Source organism: Pyxicephalus adspersus, chromosome 4 (assembly GCF_032062135.1).
Source record: "Pyxicephalus adspersus chromosome 4, UCB_Pads_2.0, whole genome shotgun sequence".
NCBI classification, from domain to species: domain Eukaryota; kingdom Metazoa; phylum Chordata; class Amphibia; order Anura; family Pyxicephalidae; genus Pyxicephalus; species Pyxicephalus adspersus.
Window position 1 is genome coordinate 134,314,744 of NC_092861.1, and position 20,143 is coordinate 134,334,886.

Here is a 20,143-nt window from a genome sequence, read left to right on the forward strand (position 1 = left end):
TACTACTGCATATATATATATATATATATATATATATATATATGGGAATAGGTATGCCTGGAGGCTGCCCATTCCTCCTTAAAGGTACCGGGACACAACAAAACCCCAGTGGCAGCTGAAGGTTCCTGACATGTTCCCACACCAATCTTACTCTCTGCCTGATTACCATTCTATACATTATTATTATTATTATTAATAATAAACAGGATTTATATAGCGCCAACATATTACGCAGCGCTGTACATTAAATACATTTAAAGTCTATGATCTCAGTGATCAATACATTTTTTTTTATATTTGATGGCTCTAGAACTAGTACAATAAAAGGGCTGGGCTTAGTACTTGGGGCAGGTGCCATGGCCCTGTTTGCAGTTCCAAGGGTAAACAAAGATTATAATATTATAAAAATAATTTGAAGCATGAATCTTAAGGCATGAATATCAAGATCATTGTGATCACAAATCCATATTGTTAGTGTAGGAACCTTTTAGATTCTGACAGTCTTACTTTAAGGGTTTCCTCAATTGCTTAGGAAAAATTCTTTTAACTGGTTCACACTTTTCAGTGTTCACTTGGTATAGATACTTTCATTGCAGATTATCACTGGCTCCCTATGTTTAAAGGTTGTGGATTCATCTCTTTATCTTCTCCTTACCCTTCAATTTGGAATCACCTGGCATTATCCAATAAACCCTTCAAAAGCATTTGTTTAAATGCCAGGTTATTTTAATCAGAAAGGTTGAGAAAAGTTTGGAAGAAAAGTATACTGAGCCTTTTGGAAGGTCTGATAAATTGTAATATTCAATTATATAGAGACAGAATAAAAGAGTTTGATTTGTGCAAACTTGAATACTGCCAGGAAACAAATTTTATATGACCACAGTAATGTCTGGTGTTGGGTATTGCTGTACAATCAACAAAGAACAACAGTGTATATCCCTAAATTCCCCTATTTGTTTATTAAATCACTTTTTTAACTGTTTTCTTCATTGGGTGACTAGGGACATAGAAACCCAGATCTGTCATTTTGTTAAAAAGTTACCTTTAGGTGCCTACTTATTAGTTCCATTTTTTAGATCCTGATTTCACAGGATTCCTAAGTTGTTTGATATACACATATTTCTTTGGCCAGCATTTCTGTTAATCAATAAGGGTGCTCTTACATTGAGAGACCTGAAGTGAGGCTTATAAGATAAGAGGAGATAGGGTTTGGGGAGAATCTACATATCACAACACGATACATTGCTGGTACTCAGGGTGCGTAAACTGAGAACAAACACGTTAATAAACTAAAGGAATGTTAACTATTTACTTAGAAAAGTGAATTATTCCCTTGCGTTATAGATTTCAATCATCCAATGACGTGCAAGCAAGAAATCCTATTTACTTAAATAACTTGCAGTGCTAAAAGTAACCCAGTATAGTGGATTGTAGGATATTTGTGTTCTTCTCCCTTCTAAAGCCATAATAGGACATGAATATTTGCATCATGCTAAATTCCAAAAATATTTGTGATTCCCTGTGAAAGGCTGGAAATACTATTTATGTAGAATCCATTTGAAGATTATAGGTTCACGTCACAGAGGAATTTGACCTCAAATTATATATCTAGGCAAATAATTTTATTATCTAGCTGAAAGGGAGAATGAGCCAAATAGATGAAAATTCAGATGGCTGTGAGGTCAAGCTGGAAATACTTACATCTGTTCAGCACTAGAAGGAATGAACAAATCTGTTTTGCATCTGTAAACATATCATGCTAATTGCCAGTTGTAGGAGGAACACCATGCTTAGCATTTGAAAATGACTATAACACCTCAAAGAAAATATAGCAGTGCATTAACAAGTTTTCAATAAATATATTTGCATAACTTTACATTTAGCATTTCTGAAAACTATGTAAAACCTTTGATATGGAAAATTTGACTAGTATTAAATTCTACAAGGATCATATGAAATCACATGATTTGGAGACATACAAGGACATGTGGAGACATAAAACCTATCTTTAAGGGCTTGTGTAGGATAACAATGGGAATAGTGGTTCTTGTATGGCTCCCAGTGGCTGGCAACTTGGCAGCCACTCAGCCGCTGCTTCGGTCCTGAAAGATTCAGCACTGGAAGATTTTACAGCCAGTACTAAACCAGTTTCCTCTGCCTCTATTCATTCTCTATGAGCAGCTGTGGGTGAGATGTAGCGTCTCACCCATGGATGAGGTTTAGGCTTATGAGGTGCACCATAACCTCACTGCCAGTGTGAACATAACTTAAAAATCACCAAAGATGCATTTGTTTTAAATTCAATAAAGGACTTGTTATCTAGGGTATGTTTGTAAAATCTCTATTTACTATTATCTCGTTTTGAATGGGAAAGGGGTGCTAATGTACACCTGTATTCATTCTTCTTGGTGAGAATAACTAGAAGCCTCCCTCCATGATGAAGCCTATAGTAATACCCCCACGTCCCTTTTTGGGGACAAGAAGCTGAGAAAAGGCCCTGTCTCTCAACAAAGGGATTGAGGGAAGGCATGGGGCTTGGTAAGATTCAAGAAGGGGTGCAAGGGTGCATGCTGGTTTTAATTATAAGGGGATCCCAAAATTTTTTAATGGCGCCCCTCCTATTATTCTAACCAGACTCACCCAACACCTACACCAAACATTGGAGGGGACCTATGCTGAGGAACAGAGTTTCATTTCCACACCTGTTTGTGCAAAAAAAGAGATCAGGGTTTTCCTGGGAGGGGGGAGCTTATGGTGGAATATGGAAGCCTCAATACATGACCATAGGCATATGGTAGTACCCTTTACCAATTCCGAACATAAGTTAAAAGTAAATAGGTACACATAAAACATAAAAAAATAGGTATTGAAAGACACAACACATACGTTCCTAATGTGGTTACATGCCAAGGCAAAAGATCTGCCACAAAAACTATGTACAAAAAAATAGCCACATCAGCCACACAAATGGATACCCCCAAAGTGCCTGAAAGAAGGATTTCCAGGAGGATGAATAAGTGATAATGATGATGTAGGGTTAGTGAGACATATTGACAGATGCTCTTGTTTTGGTGATAGCTATGTCTGAAATACAGACAACAATACAAATTTAGGAAGGGCTTCTTCCATTCCCAGCTGTATACAAAACTAAAAGAAAAAAATATTTATCTTTAAATATACTTTATCTTTAAATATTCATTATTCTAAATACTTAACATAAGCCTCAGAGAACAAGAGTATGGGTTAAGGGATGCGTGATTGGATTACAATTAAAATCTGGTAGGCTGCCAAATTGGGACTAGGGTGTCATTTGCTATTATAGTGCAAGGCACAATAATTCCTATATTTCTCAGGCCCTATGCTTGTCAAAAACGACACAAAGAGCTCACCGTTTTATACAGCCTCAGCTAAATGTAAATTGATACATAAAAAATGATAGTCAATGAAATCTTTATGCTGCATGTTTCCCAATAATAAAGATTTAAACACCTGTTACATTTATAAAATAAAAAAAAATGAAAATGCTTGACTGGAAAGCATTATATTCCTATTCAGACTGGATGATAATGATTTCAGATCTTTTTAATATATATTAAACTTGCTAAGTACAGTTTTAGGTGCATGGACTCTGCACATTCTGCTATTAATATTTATTATATAATCTCTTCCTTACAGTCACTACTTGAACAAATATATTTGCAGCATTTCCCCTTTTTACTTGGTTTCTTATAGTTATTTGTTTTATGGTTATCTTCCATGGAATCACTCATTTACACATGGCTTGTTGCTCATTCACTCAATTTTGGATTCTTAGTTTCATCTATTTTTTCATATAATCATATAGTGCAGACATTTTCTTTAGAGCCATACATTACACTACACTAGAGTCCATAGTCATGTCACAGGAGCTTATTTTCAAATTTCCCCTCTATAGTCATATGGCGCTAACATATTCTACGTCATACTTTTGGGAGGTAGCCAAGTGACTTTCCAGTATGATTTTGGGATATGGGAGAAAACTAGAGGCCCTTGAGGAAACCCATAAAAACACAGGGAGATCATTCAAATTCCATACAAACTCCCGGCCAGGAGCTTGCCAATAACTTTAGATATTCTATTTTTAGGTATTGTACAAACTTCTCCAACCACAGAGACTTGGCCAACCTAGATCCATCTTTCTTCAGGCCACAATATCCAGAACCTTTGCAATTATATTATTACCTAATACATTGTGAAATGGATAATCAGTGCCGTGTCCAGAGAATTATACTGTATTGAATATTATTATACTATAAATTGTACTTGTATGGTACTTTACTTTACATTATAATGAAATCTGGTTAGCAATCTCACTTCTTTTATTAATGGAGATATATTCTTTATTCTCCTATTTATATTACATGTAGAAACCTATAGTGCTATGTGGTACTATGTTCTTGTTTCTCGATATGTTTTGTATTACAGGGCTGCAAAGGTTTTTATTTTTTGACATCCAAACTAATAGCATGTCACATTGTCATTTTAGGAAACGTGCAGAAGTAGCCAGTTTTGCTTCTCCCCAGGCAATGGAAAATAATAGATTTCTTGGTGCTTTAGGCAATTTGCAGCTACAGGCAACTGCACTGGATACATAAAATCATTCTCAGTTGTTCTTTGTTGTCAGGTTTTTGGAATCATTTGCAATAAAATGTAAAACTAAAACTGAAGACACATTTTAATTCTAATTGTTAGTTACGTCTTAAAATGGTGCTCCATTTATGCTAAATAAAAGAAATACTTCTTTTTTTCAGCAAAATAGTAACAATGTGCAGTATGGATTGGATTTTAGTTCGGAGGTCTGATTGGTCCTGTGTTTGAAATGCTGTGACTTTAGTGCTAGGATTTAATTGCTCTTGGCACACTACAAACCTGATTGAAGCATTTCATGATACTCCATGCAAGTCCGAGCCTCTCCATAGCTGCCAGGAAAGGTTTTTAGTGGTTTATAGTCAGCTCAACATGTGTGTGATTGTATTGAACTCTTAGATTGTGGAAATTACTTTTTAAAAAGAACACCCTAATATACAATATTTTTGTTTGCTGTAGCAGCTAGTGAATATCAATCCACCACCAATGTCTATGTACAGATGGGGTTCTCAAACTTTTTAAAGCTAAAGGCTGCACAAAGTTCTAAATAAATATAAAAGTTCTTTGCATTGTATGAGGGATAATATTCACCACTCTTCATACATTCACCAATCCCTTCCTGCTGTTCCAGCAGTGGACCATTTTGGAATCATCATTCTATACTATTGTTATTGTTGAATGTCTGAACCTCCTACCATGTACTTCCATCCTTTATCAATGCCATTGCAAAGTAAAGGAGGCACACTGGTTGTTTCCAGTTAGATTAAACCACATACACCTTTGAAGGTGTTCCCCTTGCTCTTTGCCTAAAGCAAATATGTTTTTTTAGTGAAAATTCAAGTATAACCTCTAAAACTTTTTTTTTTCAAAGTCAACTCCCTGCTGTTTAGCTATGCCTGCTTGTAGCTTTGCACCTACTCACTTAACCAGGACATCTTGTGCCTTTGAGTTTCCTGTTAACAGATTGAGGTTCTACAGTTGCTAACCACCTATTTCCTCTGTACTACTGATGCACACATAGTTTGCACAATAATGAAAAATGTTGGTAAATATAGTCCGGAAACTATCCTTCCTCCCTTTTTGAGTGTCACATCTGATGGACCCTCCCACTAGGAAAATTCAGAGATGAGAGGAAAAAAAGCTATAATTCAGCATGCAAGTACATTTGGTCCATCAAATACATAATTTGTTCACCACGTTGCTTTTATACAATGTTTGTATTAGCGTATCAACGTAATTGCTGTTGTTATTTGTCTGTTGTTCAACTTTAGGTTTAGTTGAGCTTTAAGAGTAATAAATTGTGTGCAGTCCGTATTAGCAATATTGTATTAATGGCTTACTTTTTAAATGTATTCACAACTGATGTGAGTCTGCACTATACCATATGCTATATGCAGGAAGTGTCCAAAAATATCAAACATCCCTTTATCTGCAGGAATACCATTACCACTGCATGTATGGCCAAAAAGAATTACTTAAGTGACATCACAAGGATCTCCTCCCAACCCTCAGAGCCCTTAAAAAAAATAGAAGTCACGTGACCCCTTGGAAAAAAAAATTTTTTTATTTCTTTACCTTTTTTTTACATGATGACTAATATAATTATCTTACATGGTAGATATGTTTTTAAGCAAAGGCTTCACATGCACTTTAAGTGGAATGTGATGATCAAGCGAAGATTCCATGAACATATAAATAATGAATCATGCTCACTTTCTTTTTCTTGTGACACTTATGGATAAAAGCAGTCCTATTAGTCAGAAGGCTTATAAAACATATTTATGATCAATATTGTGTGGGCCTCTCAAAAGAGAATTTTAATCAAGTAAAAGGTTACTTTGAACAAAAAACTTTAGCTTGTGAAACAGAGAAATGGTGGTGAATTTAAATGTAAAACAAACCAGTATTGGGTCAAAAAAAGTCACATGCTATTATTTAGGAATAATTTAAGGTAAAGTGTAAACTTTCCAGTGTATTTCTTTATTTTTAATATAATGTAGTTTTACTTTAAATACAGGATTATGCTCATTCGTAAAATGTCTCCCTAAAGCTCATATTCTCCCCTATTCTTCTTTGGGATCCTTACGTTTGTGTTTATAATACAGGTTAGAAAGCTACCAAATCAGCACTGAGTTGCTGCTGAGTGAAATACAGTGACCTTGGCTAAGGAATTGTTTTTTTGTTTTTTTTTGAGGAGTTATTTCACAGTGACGTCTGCTAAGGAGACCAGCAAGGGCTTGTTTAAAAATGAATTTGCTGTCTTCTCATAAAATGCTCATAAAATGAGGTTTACCTAAATTAAAAAAAAGCACACTGTATATACTCAATGCATTCTATTTAAAATTCTTTAAAGTATTACCAGAGACATATTTTCCCCTAAAGCAAGTCAACATTCGTGTTTGCACATTTCAATACATGTTTTTTTTCTTCTTAATATTTTACATGTGGTCATTTTCTAACTTTTTTTCCTGAAGTAAATACTTAAAGACTTTAGGTAAATCTAAAATGTATAATAAAAATACATTAGCATAGACATTAATGTAGACATACAAGTATGTATATGGTATTTTGAAAAAAGATGACGTCTGCAGACCTTACTCAGTTCAGTTATAAATTACATTTGTTTGATTAGGCTGTGTTGGTTTGATCGGCTCTATATTAAACAAACAAACAAATAAAAATCTATTAAGGCAGGAGGCTCCTGGAAATTTATGTGGTCAACCAGACATTTATTTTTTTTTTAACTCTGCCAGTGTTGAATTTAAGTGGTATAATGTACATTTTGTTTTATACTGGCAATTTGCTAAAAAGGTTGACGTAAGGGGAAAATTAGTGACTTTTATTGGAGTAATTTTGAATCTCCTTTTCCCAAAAAGCATTTCATTAGCTCTGAAAAGAAACTTCAGTTGGCTATTTTGCAATAATATGTTCTAAATACTCTGCAGCTGATATTGGAAGGGTTTCGAGCCATTGCTGCCAATCCAAAAAGAAGTACACAGGGCTAGGTGTGGCCGGGTGCTGATAAACAATCTACAGGCATGTTAATAAGCAGGGACAATGCCAAATCCCCTGCAACTTCTTCTTGCCTAACTGTAGTACAAGCAGGAACTGCCTACACGAGAGTGGCAACTCTGCTCTGAAAGCAAGACTAGTGCAGCATGATTGCCACCCCCTAAGTGGACTTTAGGGATCAGTTCAATATGAATTTTTAGACTTTTGCAGGGGTACTAAGAAAAACTGCAAATGCAAATGTACAGTTGTGTGCTCAATAACCAATTTTTTTTAATAAGAAGACATAGTTTTATTTTACCAGGCAAAACAAAGAAAATAGGAGTTTATTGTTAGTGTCAACACAGTTAGTAGAATACTCATTGCATGTTTCAATCAACAACACCACTGAAATTTGTATCATACATAGGAGGAGCCGGTAGCTTAGGGCTTTTTCTGATTTTCTTTACTTAAAATGCAAAAAAGCTTAGTATGTGCTTGAATCACAAATGTGTTTGGGGGGGGACCCATGCGCACAGCGGACCTGAATGGACGTGCAGTGATCGGAACAATCCTCTGGATGACTCGCCCCCGTCTGACAGTAACCTGCATCAGTTCCCTTCTGATCTCTCCCCTACTGACCCTGAGCCAGGTGAGCGATGGCTTCATAAAATAAGAGAAATCATGAGATAAAGAAATGAAATTTCTTTAGCAAATAAGAAGCTTTCAACTGCGTTAGTGAAGGAAAATAAAGAGCTGGGTGGCCGTATTGCGGTTTTGGAAGATCGTTTTGATGATGTGACCACGGTTCTAGAGGGGCATGAAAAGGATCAGTATACTGTACAATTAGAATTGAAGACTTTGTGGGATCAGTTGGAAGATGCTGAGAACCGAGCCAGGAGGGATAACTTGAGGATCAGGGGTATTTCTGAGAGTATTGTGGATATCCAAGGGTCTGTTCTAGCATTGCTTAGCGATTTATTACCTGAAGTATCTCCTGAACATTTTGAAATGAACAGAGTCCATAGGGCCTTATCTCGTAAACCTATAGATGGTCCCCATCCAAAGGGGTGTCGTTATAAAGTTCCATTACTACCGTACTAAGAAATTGATTTTGCAGGCATCCCGTGCCAAGGACTCTTGCTTATCACGATTTTTCCTACCAGATTTTTGTGGATCTATCGCAGTCCACCATCCAAAAACACAGAGTTTTAAAACCCTATCTGAGGATCCTTCTAGATAACAATGTGTGGTATAAATGGGGTTTTCCATTTAAACTGCTTTTTACCTACCAAAATCACCCTTACTCTGTGGTTACTGCAGCGGATTTACATAAATGTCTTATGGAGTTATCCCTATATCCTGTGGCTGACGCATCTCAAACATCTTGTGGGTCACAGGGGATGTCTACGCATGTAGTTTCTCTGGATCTCTCTATGGGGAAAAAATCCAATTCTTAAGAGGTGGCTCGTTCTAAGGCTTTGGGACGTCTTCAATCACAATCCTTCCGCAAGACGGCTGATGGTTGACGTTTGTCTAATTTTTTAAGCTGAATTTGCTTTTTTTTTATATTAGCTTGTACTCTTATATGTTTTTTTCTCCAGTTTTTTTGTGTGTATTTTTTCCTATATTCCACTGATTTTGATGTTTTATGCATTTTGTTTCAACACGTTATCTCATTTTGTTTCAACACGTTATCTCAGTTTGTATTTTTTTGTGTGTAAGTTTTTTTAAATCCACCGCGGCGGGTTGGTCAGTGACTTACTATTACCTTTGCCCGAGGTGACACCTGTTCCTCCTTGTTTTTGTTGGCCTTTGCAGTATTGGTTCCTTTTTTTGGGAACCAAGGGTCAACTACGATGCACTACGGTGCTTCCCCTTTCATGGATTTTTTTGCAATTCTTGCTGGTGATTAGGATTTTTATGTCATTATTCCTATGTCCTGGATTGTTTCTTTTTTGTTTTGATCCTTTCTTTTTTGTTCTTTGTACTCTGTTTTCTTTTCTTATGTCCTATTGTCCTGTTTTTGCATGGGAATGACTATTTTTTTGGTAAGGGTTCCAGATGGCATTGAAACTCTTGACTTTAAATATACAAGGTATGAACTCCCCTCATAAAAGATCTACTATATTTGGGTATCTACAATCGCATTTTCTTTATAGTCTGCATATAACCTGCAATTTCCTTTAAGTATTTCAGTGTTTGAACATACATGTGGGGATAAACCGATTGCTGCTATTCCCTTTTTATATAGGTCTATTGTCCAAGCATGGTTTAATAATCCATTATCTTACCTGTCAATGTGGGAAAAGGAACTCTCTATTCGATTTTCGGAAGAAGATACTTCAAATTTGTGGTTAGCTGTATCCAAATCTTCTAGAAATGTACTTGCACTGGAAAATTTTTATAAGGTTCCTTACAAGATGGTACCTTACCCCAGCTAGGGTGGCTCATGCCTTGCCTAATAGGTCTCCAAATTGTTTCAGGGGCTGTAGAGTGAAAGGTACTATGGATCATATTTGGTGACTCTGTCCTGAGTATATCATATGATCTGCATTGTTCTGGGGATTAATTGACCCACAACATGCCTTATTTCATGTTCCTTTGCCTGATGTTGACAGGAAATCTTAAATTCTAATTTCTCATATTTTTTTGACTACCAAGCAGACTATTTATGAAAATTAAAAATCGAATGCAGGGGACAATGGTTAATGAAAAGATTACGTCTAATACTAATGATTCTCATGACAAATTTCTGGATATATGGCAGCCCTGGCTGAACTATTATCTCAAGTCTCCAAGAACTCTTTCCCGTCTTCATATTTTATGTATTTTTATTTAGGTATTGTAACATGACGTCTCTCCCCCTCCCCTTGTTTACCTCTTTTCTCTTTTTCTTGTTTTTCTTTCTTTTTACAAATAAGAAGCTAAGAGATTGATCTTTTTGTGTGGAAGTTTCTTTAACCATGAGTACTTAATTCATTTTTTTTTTTGGTTTTTCTTGATGTTGTGTTTTCATGGAGCATTAGTATTGATGCTTTATAAGGAATCTTGTCAATTGCTATGCAGTATTGGATAGCCGATTTTTCTGTTATGTTATATGCTGAATGATTGTTTTGTTTCTTTTGTTTTGCAAAAATAAGTTTTTGTAATCTGCTCCTTGTTATTTGTACTTGATTATGTGATTTTAATAAACTTTTTTGTACCAGAAACACAAATGTGTGAATTGCATTTGAAATGATCTTTCTGTCTGTTTTGTCCAGGCAGTCTTGTCAGTCAAGATGGCCAGATCAGAAACCCACCTTTTATTTAAGGCAATTAGGGCAATATAGCTTGATAACCAAACATCCTTTAGCCCTGTTGATTGGAAACTATTGGGGGTAATATTCCCATAGTGATGGATCATGAGTCTGTGCTGTCCTCCTGTTGAGCAAGGTCTCAATACTAAATTGACAACATTGTGCAATGGAGCAGGACCTGATTGGATCATTCTGTGGTTTTTCCACTGCCAGGTTTCCTGCTATGAAGAGATTACAGGACAATTACATGAATGTGCACCTGTGTGTTTCATATATTTTTCTTCCATGCAGGTATAATATGAATTCCTAGCTAAAGCAACATGCCAAGTTCTTGATGAAAGGTGACACAATTGACAAGGGTTGACACAACTATCGACTTTGTACAGCACTGCGTAATATGATGGCGCTATATAAATACTGTGTAATAATAATAAAAAAGTAAAAGGTTTGATATCTCCAACTGTGTTATTGGTCCTCATTGCTGATTTCCCTTTAATTTAAATGTCTTCAGCCAACTGTGCACATTGCCTTTGTCAATGATGTCATCTCTGTAAACATTCTGTAGTCTTCCAAGCATTTCAGACAGCCAACACCCCTCCTTCAACAAGAACTCAATGACAATTTCTGCTAAGAATCCAATAGTCACCTGCAATGAAAAAAAAAGATTTTGAAACATGGTCAAAGAGGAAGAGTTACTCCACCAACATAAATAATTTTACTTACCTCAGTTAATAAAACAGTTATGCCCACTTTTGCATGGCTTACAAATCAGCCCTTTATACATATTTGTTGATATTGTAACTGTCAGTGCTGCCCAGGGAGCAGGAGAGAAAAACAAAAACGCTGTAATAGTGTAGCCTAAGTTAAATAGCAATGTTGGCGTAGTGATTAGTGTTTTTTTTACAACATTAGTCCTTAATTAGGCTACATTACTATGGCCTTCCTTGTTTCTAATTTGTTTTAATTTGGGAGTATCTTTGAGAGTGTTTATAGCATGTTGGATGTTTGGATTGCCCACCACTGTTCTAAGAACTAACTAATACATGAGTTAGCCACCACCCACGGAGATTTATTCGAGTGTATTGAGTGGAACATCATTTGGAGAAAAATTATCTATGTGTTTATTGACCACTTGTACTGGGGTCTTCCATTGTGATGAGTTTTTCATTTTACCTGGTTAGGTGATAGTAGCGGCCTTAGATCATCATCACTGCACTATGGGGATCACTAGCGTTTTCACTCCAACTCCAATTTTTGACTAGGTTTTTGTAAGTTTTTTTATCTGAATATTGTTTTGCTATTGTGACTTTTATATTAAATCTTTGCAGTTTTTGCAGTATTGGCTAGCACCACAATCTTTTTTGCTATATGATTTCTGTATAGGATGCCTGACTGTATTACAGTGATATATACTGATATATACTGAGTGTTTAACTTAAAGGCAAATAACTTCATATATGAAATAAATTAGGAAACATAAAGATGATGATGACGATCTTATCATAGCTGCAGCCAGCGAACTGACATCCAGGAGCAATGAAATCAGTACAAGAAAAGAGACATATAGCTGGCTTTTTTATGGTCAGCAAAAAGTTAACTTTATTAATTCATTTCTGCTTTGTCATTTTGGAGTTCACTGTCCTAAAAATACCTTTTCATTACCTTGCAGAGAAAGCACTCCGTGAATAATGTCCTCATATTACATGTTGCCCAAAATCTCTTATTTATGCTTTCTCTTACATTAGCAATATTGTCATATAGTGTATTGTCTGAACTGAAACAAAGATGGAAAATTCATCAAGGCATAATGGGGCTGAAATGGTAATAGGGGACCAATTTCTGGGCCTCGATGATAATTGACAACATTCATAAAACAATTCTGAAAACACAATTTTGTTTCATTAACAGTGCTAAGGGAAAATGTAGTGTATGTTTTATAAGTATATATTTTAGGATGTTTTTGCAAAGCATATTTATAATTTATGTTTCATATAATGTTCACTTTTGTACTAGCTTTTTTTTCTATGTTTTTATTTTAAAATACATTTAGGGATTTGTATAGTAGCCATTTAGTAAGTGTATAAGTTCTCTAGCTTTGTCTTTGTATTAATGACTTAAAACCAGTCAGTTTACTCTTATGGGCCTATTTATGAAAAAGGTTCACCACTTTTAGAAACTATCACTGTAACATTGCTGTAATAATAAATGGGGTAAAAGTTTGTTCTGTGGTGAAAATAGAGAATAGAGGTTTACTTTGAATGGAGTAATAATCACAATTTGGTAAAAATGAAAATTACAGCTTTCAATAGTGAAAGGCGCAATCACCTAAAAAGTGGTGATAAGGTTGAAATCTATCAATATTTTCAGCCTTTCATCAGTTTTAAATATGAAGTGAGAAAAAAATGGCCAAAAAAGAATGAGAAAAGCAATACAAATACCAAACAGAATCACAGGTCATCATGCTAAAAAAAAGTTCTGGCTAGATGATAAGCACTTAATACTAAAAGACACTTACCTGACACTAGCGTGCAACTTTGCTTACAATGAAATGGTCCTCAGTGGTGAGAACTAAAATGAATGGTGCAAATATTATCATTAGTAATAATACATTGGGGCTGATTTACAAAGGAAATATACGAAGATTGGCAGGCAAAGGCAATGCTTGCATATTGGAGCATATGATGGGGATGGGGTTCACATATGTATGCGCATTTGATAAATCAGCCCCATTATATGTACGCTATGTACCCAGATGAATAAGTTCAAGTGTATCCAGTTTAGACACCCATATGTTTCAACCTTGTAATAACAATTTGGAGAAAGCCCTATTTTCTTCCAACATAACTGAGCCTCTGTGCTCAAATCAGCCCCATATAGACATGGTTTAATGAGATATGTATGAAAGAACCTGAGTAATTTGTGCAGAGCTTCTATTTTTACCTTATTTGAAATCCTGATTGTAATCTAGGTCTTCTCTAACAATTATCCGTTCACACTTCTTTCTTAGTAATTGGGGCCAAAACCACCACTGGGCAAACCAGAATGGTTTATCCCAGTTCTGTCCTATACTTTTTGCTTAGAAAAGAGGGAGCAATGTTGGGGGGGGGGGGGGGGGGTAAAATGATACATACCCAGATACATACCTAGATACATACCTACGTACCCAGGTCCTAGCATAAAAAAAAGACTAGAGAGAAAAAATTTAATCATTCAAATGGTAATACCCCTTCTTCACCATCAACCTATGGCTAGTGAACATGCAAGACAGCATATGGGCATATTGATCAGATAAAATATGGAGAATGCACAGATTTGCAAGTATGCATAGATGTACAATTATAACCTTTCAAGTTTAATTTTTGCATACAAAATTTTAAAATACGCTTTAAATATACAAAAAATGTGTTTATAATTTTTCTTTCCCCACAAAATACCTACATTCCTAAATGTTGTATGAATACATAAACATATCGGAAAAAGTTTGCCGTAGACATTGTCAGTACTGCGAGCCAATAATATATGCAAGAACAGAGCTCGATATATGCAAAGCTTTTGGACACTTACAAAGGATTAAGTGACCACAACGTTTAATCTCAAGGTTAGTTTCTTAGGTGCAGAGCGTTGTTCTTCTTCTAGATAAAAACATAATGTAACCATTTCATCCTATCACACTTAGGGCTACTTTACAGAGGGTGAAATAGGAAAACTGTTTTGAATTCAGTCAAAATCCTCTCAGTAAGAAATTGACTTTCACCTCTTTACATAATTTCATCCTCTCTATGGTTCCCAGTTGATAAAGATATTAGTATTCTCTTTTTCTGGAACAATATGCTACTTAGCGTCTCCGTGCCTGATGCAGCTATTGTGACTCTGACCTTGAGATGCTTAGCTACTAAAAGTTCAACACTTAAGTACAGTTTTATGAAATGCTTTGAGATGCAGACAGAGAGCCTAATATCATATATCAGCCAAATGGCCCTGTACGAAAAGGCTTTTAAGCAATCAAGTTCCCTCAGAATTTAATTTGAGAATGATAGCTGGAGAGATTACCTAAATGAAATTTAAATTAACATTGGTTCACTGCTGTGCATTTTTATATATATTGCATATGTACTGGGAAGGGAGTAATTGAACGTCACATCTATGAATCTAAGAATCTAGATTATTACTATGCATGAGGATGCAGACCAGCTGTTTTCACCCATGTTTCATCTCTCTATAAAAATGCAAAGTAAAAAAAAATTCTACAAGGAAACACATGTTGGTTAAGGAGATGAAAAAATGGATGAATGAAAAATCTTGTCCATTTGATAATTCCATTATCTGTGACATGACTATGGACATTGTACAGCGCTGTGTATATGATGGCGCTATATAAATACTGTGTAATAATATTAATAATATTATCTGACTATGCAAGGTTGGAGTCTGGTAATCTGCAGTTAACACCTAAAAGAATAAATGTTCCTATACTAGCCCATTGAACCAGTAATATGATCAGGCAATTTCGCAGCAATGGCTGGTGAGCTTGAGCATCCCTTTCAGTTTCATAGGCCTAGATGCTTTTAAACTTAAAACAAAATATTCTACTTATATTTTGCCTTCTATGGTTCCTTATTTTCCCCACTAATTAGTGATCTAAAAACATTCATCAAAAAAAAAAATAGTTTTTATTACATATCTTATGTTAGACTTGTATGTTAGCACTTTGTGCCCCTTAGGTCAGATTAACTGATACCAATGGTCTTTTTATCTATCTGTATGAGTGGCATTATTCTTAGTGACCAGCAATGTAAGAGGCATTTTTCTCACTGACCACCATGCTAAAATACTATGAGCTGTTTATAAAGTAATTATAGTAGGAATTCCCTGAAGACTTTAAGAATATTTCATTGTAAAAAGGTCTAGAAATGCCGAGTTATAGTAAGCCTTGGGAGTAAAGAGCTAGATGACTTCCTCCAGCCAGGAAGTAAAGAAGGCTCTATCTGACCTGTTGCACCAAATCTGAAAATCAAATTTGGCAGTTTCAATGCAACTTTTCTTGTGACCTAAGTATTTTTAGAGTCTGGGTGACTGTAGTAAGGACATTAGATTGCAAGCTCCTCAGGGGTAAATGAGAATATACTTATATTAAACATTTACAAAATCTAATATTAATTCAAATAGGTAAAATACTAATAAAACTGAGAATAAATTCCTCAATGTTAGTAAAAAGCAAAACAAAAAATTGATTTGAAATCCAGTAAAAAATGCATTTTACACACTATAAGAGGGTGAGTCAACTCAAACAAACCAGAGGTATTCAGTCACCAGCTTTTCAATGTCTTTTGGACTTGCACAATTGCAACAAAAAAGTGGTAGAAAAAGGTCTGTCCACATCCCAGGAAATATAGGGAACTAATATATATATAGGGAGTAAAACAGCTTGATTGTTCAAAACAACTAAATGAAAACTTCATCTGGGGCTTTACGCCTTTGACAAGTTTTATCCAGAGGCTTAGGCTTCATACACATGTGCAATTTTCATTGTTGGAAATTACCGAACGAGTGTTGTACACGTGGAGAGCATTCTGTTCTATGGAGAGGGGGAAAATGAGCAAGCGGCACCCCACTTGTATAGCGGTAGTTCCCCATTGGTCAATATTGGGTCTGTCCTGATGGATCCATGAACAACGCAGGTGACCACTGTACACATGTCAAATTCTCACCCAAGACAAGCAAGACTGTTTGTGTTGGGTCAGAATCCTCCGATGTGTTTATATTAGTCGTACAAACCTCTACAACCAAGCCTTTAGGTAAAATCTGTGAGTTCATATCTCTAGCCATCCTGCTAATGAAACTTTTAAATTTGTCCTTTATTTTGTTTTGGAGGTCATGGGGGAAAACAGGCTGTTGAAGTTTCAGTGAGATATAGGAAGACAGTACTTGACTCAGATCATTTACATTGATTCATAACAGAAATATTCTATTGAGGGGGACTGCCAGCCTGCTCTTTTATGTATTGTTCTGGGAGTATACAACACAGCGGAAGGCAGATGGCAAGCTCAGTGTAAACTATAACAAGCACCCAATTTTATGATATGTCCAACAGAGCTATGTTTTATCTGTATAGATATACCAGCAGTATGGCATCCTTGAAAATGATGCTGTAATGCTTCAATAAAAATCAATTATTCATTTTGTTGTCTAAACTCCTGTGTGTGGTGATACACAAATCAGTGCTGTACCCTACAACAACCTTCTCTCCCAGAGTGAAAACAGCACTTCCATTTTTTATGCAGGTCATAGATTGGGCACAGGGGAATGGCACACAAAATGAGTTAATCAACACATCACTCTTTTGCTGTGTGGCTCAGTAAGAGATATTCTTAATGGCCAACAAGAACAGCGCAATATGCTCTAATGTAATATTTGTAGACAGCCATTTGTGGACAACCACAGTGTTCTTGTCAAATGTTAATTCACTACACTCTTTATAGTCTAGTTTCTTCCTGCATTCTGAAATTCTTATTGTTGATTGATTCCTATTCACAGTGTTATTAATGTGGAATTATTGTTGGAAAATCAATACATATAAAGTAAATTATCATTTTGTTTATCATCTAATAAACATGTGCCTGTAAACCCCTTCCTCTTTAAGCATCGACAAAATGCTCATGGACTTATTCTTGGGGATCCCAACCAAGATACCATGTTTTTTTTTTTTCTAGATATCCAGATGTTTTATTTCTAGATGAAAGATAATGATAGAAGGGTAAATCACTGAGAATAAATAAATGTTCTCCCATCTGATTTGAAGATATTGTGTTGTAAGCCTCAGTATATTAACTTCTACATCAACTGCTGATGTGCTTTGACGTTGTTGCTAAAAAAAAAAAAAAAAAAAAAAATATATAAGAACTACAACTGAAGACTACTAAACAAATAGTAACTCCAAGTAAATAAGTAGTAAGTTGGGCTAGGGGTGGCAATGTGTTCACTTTCAAGCTACAGGTTTTTGAATCAGCAGTAACAAACCTAATAGCCACCCTCCTGGGTAATTTTTACGTTCCACTGTAGTGCAAGCCGGCACAGGTTACATGAAGGTGGCAATTCAAGACTGCAGTTGCCACCCAATCTCAGAAAGCTGCATTAGGTGGATTTTACTGACAGGTTCAACAGATATTTATGGGACTTTGCAGATGGAGTGCAGATACACTACCAATTAACCTTCCTAGCGGTAACCCCTAGTGTGACTCGGGGTTGAAAAAAGTTGCCACAAGTGGTAACCCTGAGTCAGTCTCGGGGTTGGAACACCTAGGGAAGATTAGTAAATAGAGCGCTTACCTGATCCGCTGGGGTCCCGCGCCATCCAGCACCGCGATCTCGGCCTTCTTTCTTCTTCCTGCTTCTGCATCCGATGAGTCACCGGGGGAGTTCCCGGTGACGACGGTGCGTGTGTACAACCCGGACGGGTGGGGCGGGAAATTCAAAATCCATTTGTATTGCATTCAATACAAAATAACTGTATTGAATGCAATACATTGGATTTTTATGTGTAAAAGCAGTACAATATATATATATATATATATATATATATATATATATATATATATATGTGTGTGTTTTATTTAATACTAAACTGTTCATTGGTTATTATTTATGTTTCTCAGCACTTCATGATTGGGGCTGAAAAGTTCAGTTTTACATTTTACCAGTTACTATACTAGCTAGTGATATTTGGTAAATGAACAGTTCAGCTGTCCTTGTCTGCCAAGAAATGCAAGTTAAAGTGGGAAAGACTACTGTTTTGTGAAGAAGGTGCAGACTTTTTGGAACTCACTGGGTTTTTCTGTTTCTTATAGATACACCCTTAGAATGAAATATAAGCATTATGTAAGACTGATATGCAATGTTGTTGGTTAGAACAACTGTAAGACTGTTTCTTTTTTGTATTTTCAGGTTGTATATAAAAACAATGATGTACGGCTAGAATTGTCAAGACTTGCCAAACAAGGTGATACTAAAATGAAGATTCATGGTATTGTCGCCTTTAAATGCGAGAACGTGGCAACTCTTGACCCAATCACATTTGAAACTCCTGAGTCCTTTATTTCTTTACCAAAGTGGAATGCAAAAAAGACTGGCTCAATATCCTTTGACTTCCGTACAACAGAACCTAATGGCCTAATACTATTCAGCCATGGTAAACCCAGACACCAGAAAGATGCCAAGAACCCTCAAATGGTGAAGGTGGACTTCTTTGCTATTGAGATGCTAGATGGACACCTCTTCTTACTTTTAGATATGGGATCAGGAACCATTAAAATAAGAGCACTTCAGAAGAAGGTCAATGATGGGGAATGGTACCATGTGGACTTCCAACGCGATGGACGCACAGGTAATTACATTTTTGTTATTGAAAATTGGGGGTCACAATCCCCATGTATAATTTTTGTACAGATGTTTTCGAAAATACATTTCTCAAATTCTTAATGAATGCATCTCTCTGTCACTTCACTTTCTGCTCCTATCAGCATGAATATCATGCTCCTTGTCCACATATGGATGGATTGGCTACTTTAGCTGGTTCTTCCTCTCCCAGTGTGCTGTATAGACATTGCAGAAAATAGATACTACCGGTAGGTCAAATTTGAGCAAAAACATTACTTACAAAAAATAATCATAATTTAATTTTATTTGCCAACCCTTTCCATGAAATAACCTTTTACTTTACATTCAGCTTTTCAGAACACACTAACCATTCATTATAACTGTTAAAGCTTATCCATCTGGCAGAGATATTGTAAGATGCATATAATTATGATAAGGTCTTATATAGGAGAGGTGCACTCACTAGCCTAATTTAGAAACCCTTTAGAATAGCAAAAGTAGGGTATTTATCTGTAATCTTCTCATAAGCAGCTTTGGGTCTACTACAAAATAGCAGTTAACCTTAATGTTAACTTGCTTAATACAGTGCTTAATACACAGATAAAATATATAAACAGGAGCTTTGCTTCAGTTAGTGCATTTGTAATTCTTCAGTTTCAATGACTCTGACATAAAGCACAGTCTAGTCCAGTAGGACAAGAGAACTTGTTATTCTGCAGTTCAATACCTCCTCCAGGTTCCCCCACCTCCATCCCCAGCCTGTGACTGGTCAGTTAAAGGAAAAATGAGACCAATGGGCTCATCCTTCTGTCCCCTATTAGCACATCCCATGCATTGCAGAACAATTAAAGGGTTCT

At 35.9% G+C, this 20,143-nt stretch overlaps 1 protein-coding gene across 21 annotated transcripts in view; it reads left to right on the forward strand.

Annotated features, from left to right (window-relative positions):
* Positions 1–20,143, forward strand: part of NRXN1 (neurexin 1) — an 892,798-nt gene that overhangs the window by 373,398 nt on the left and 499,257 nt on the right. For all 21 annotated transcript variants that reach the window (XM_072409697.1, XM_072409698.1, XM_072409708.1 and 18 more), the window contains one exon: positions 18,855–19,293. In XM_072409697.1, the coding sequence (XP_072265798.1) occupies positions 18,855–19,293 (439 nt within the window). The remainder of the gene's footprint in view (positions 1–18,854; positions 19,294–20,143) is intronic.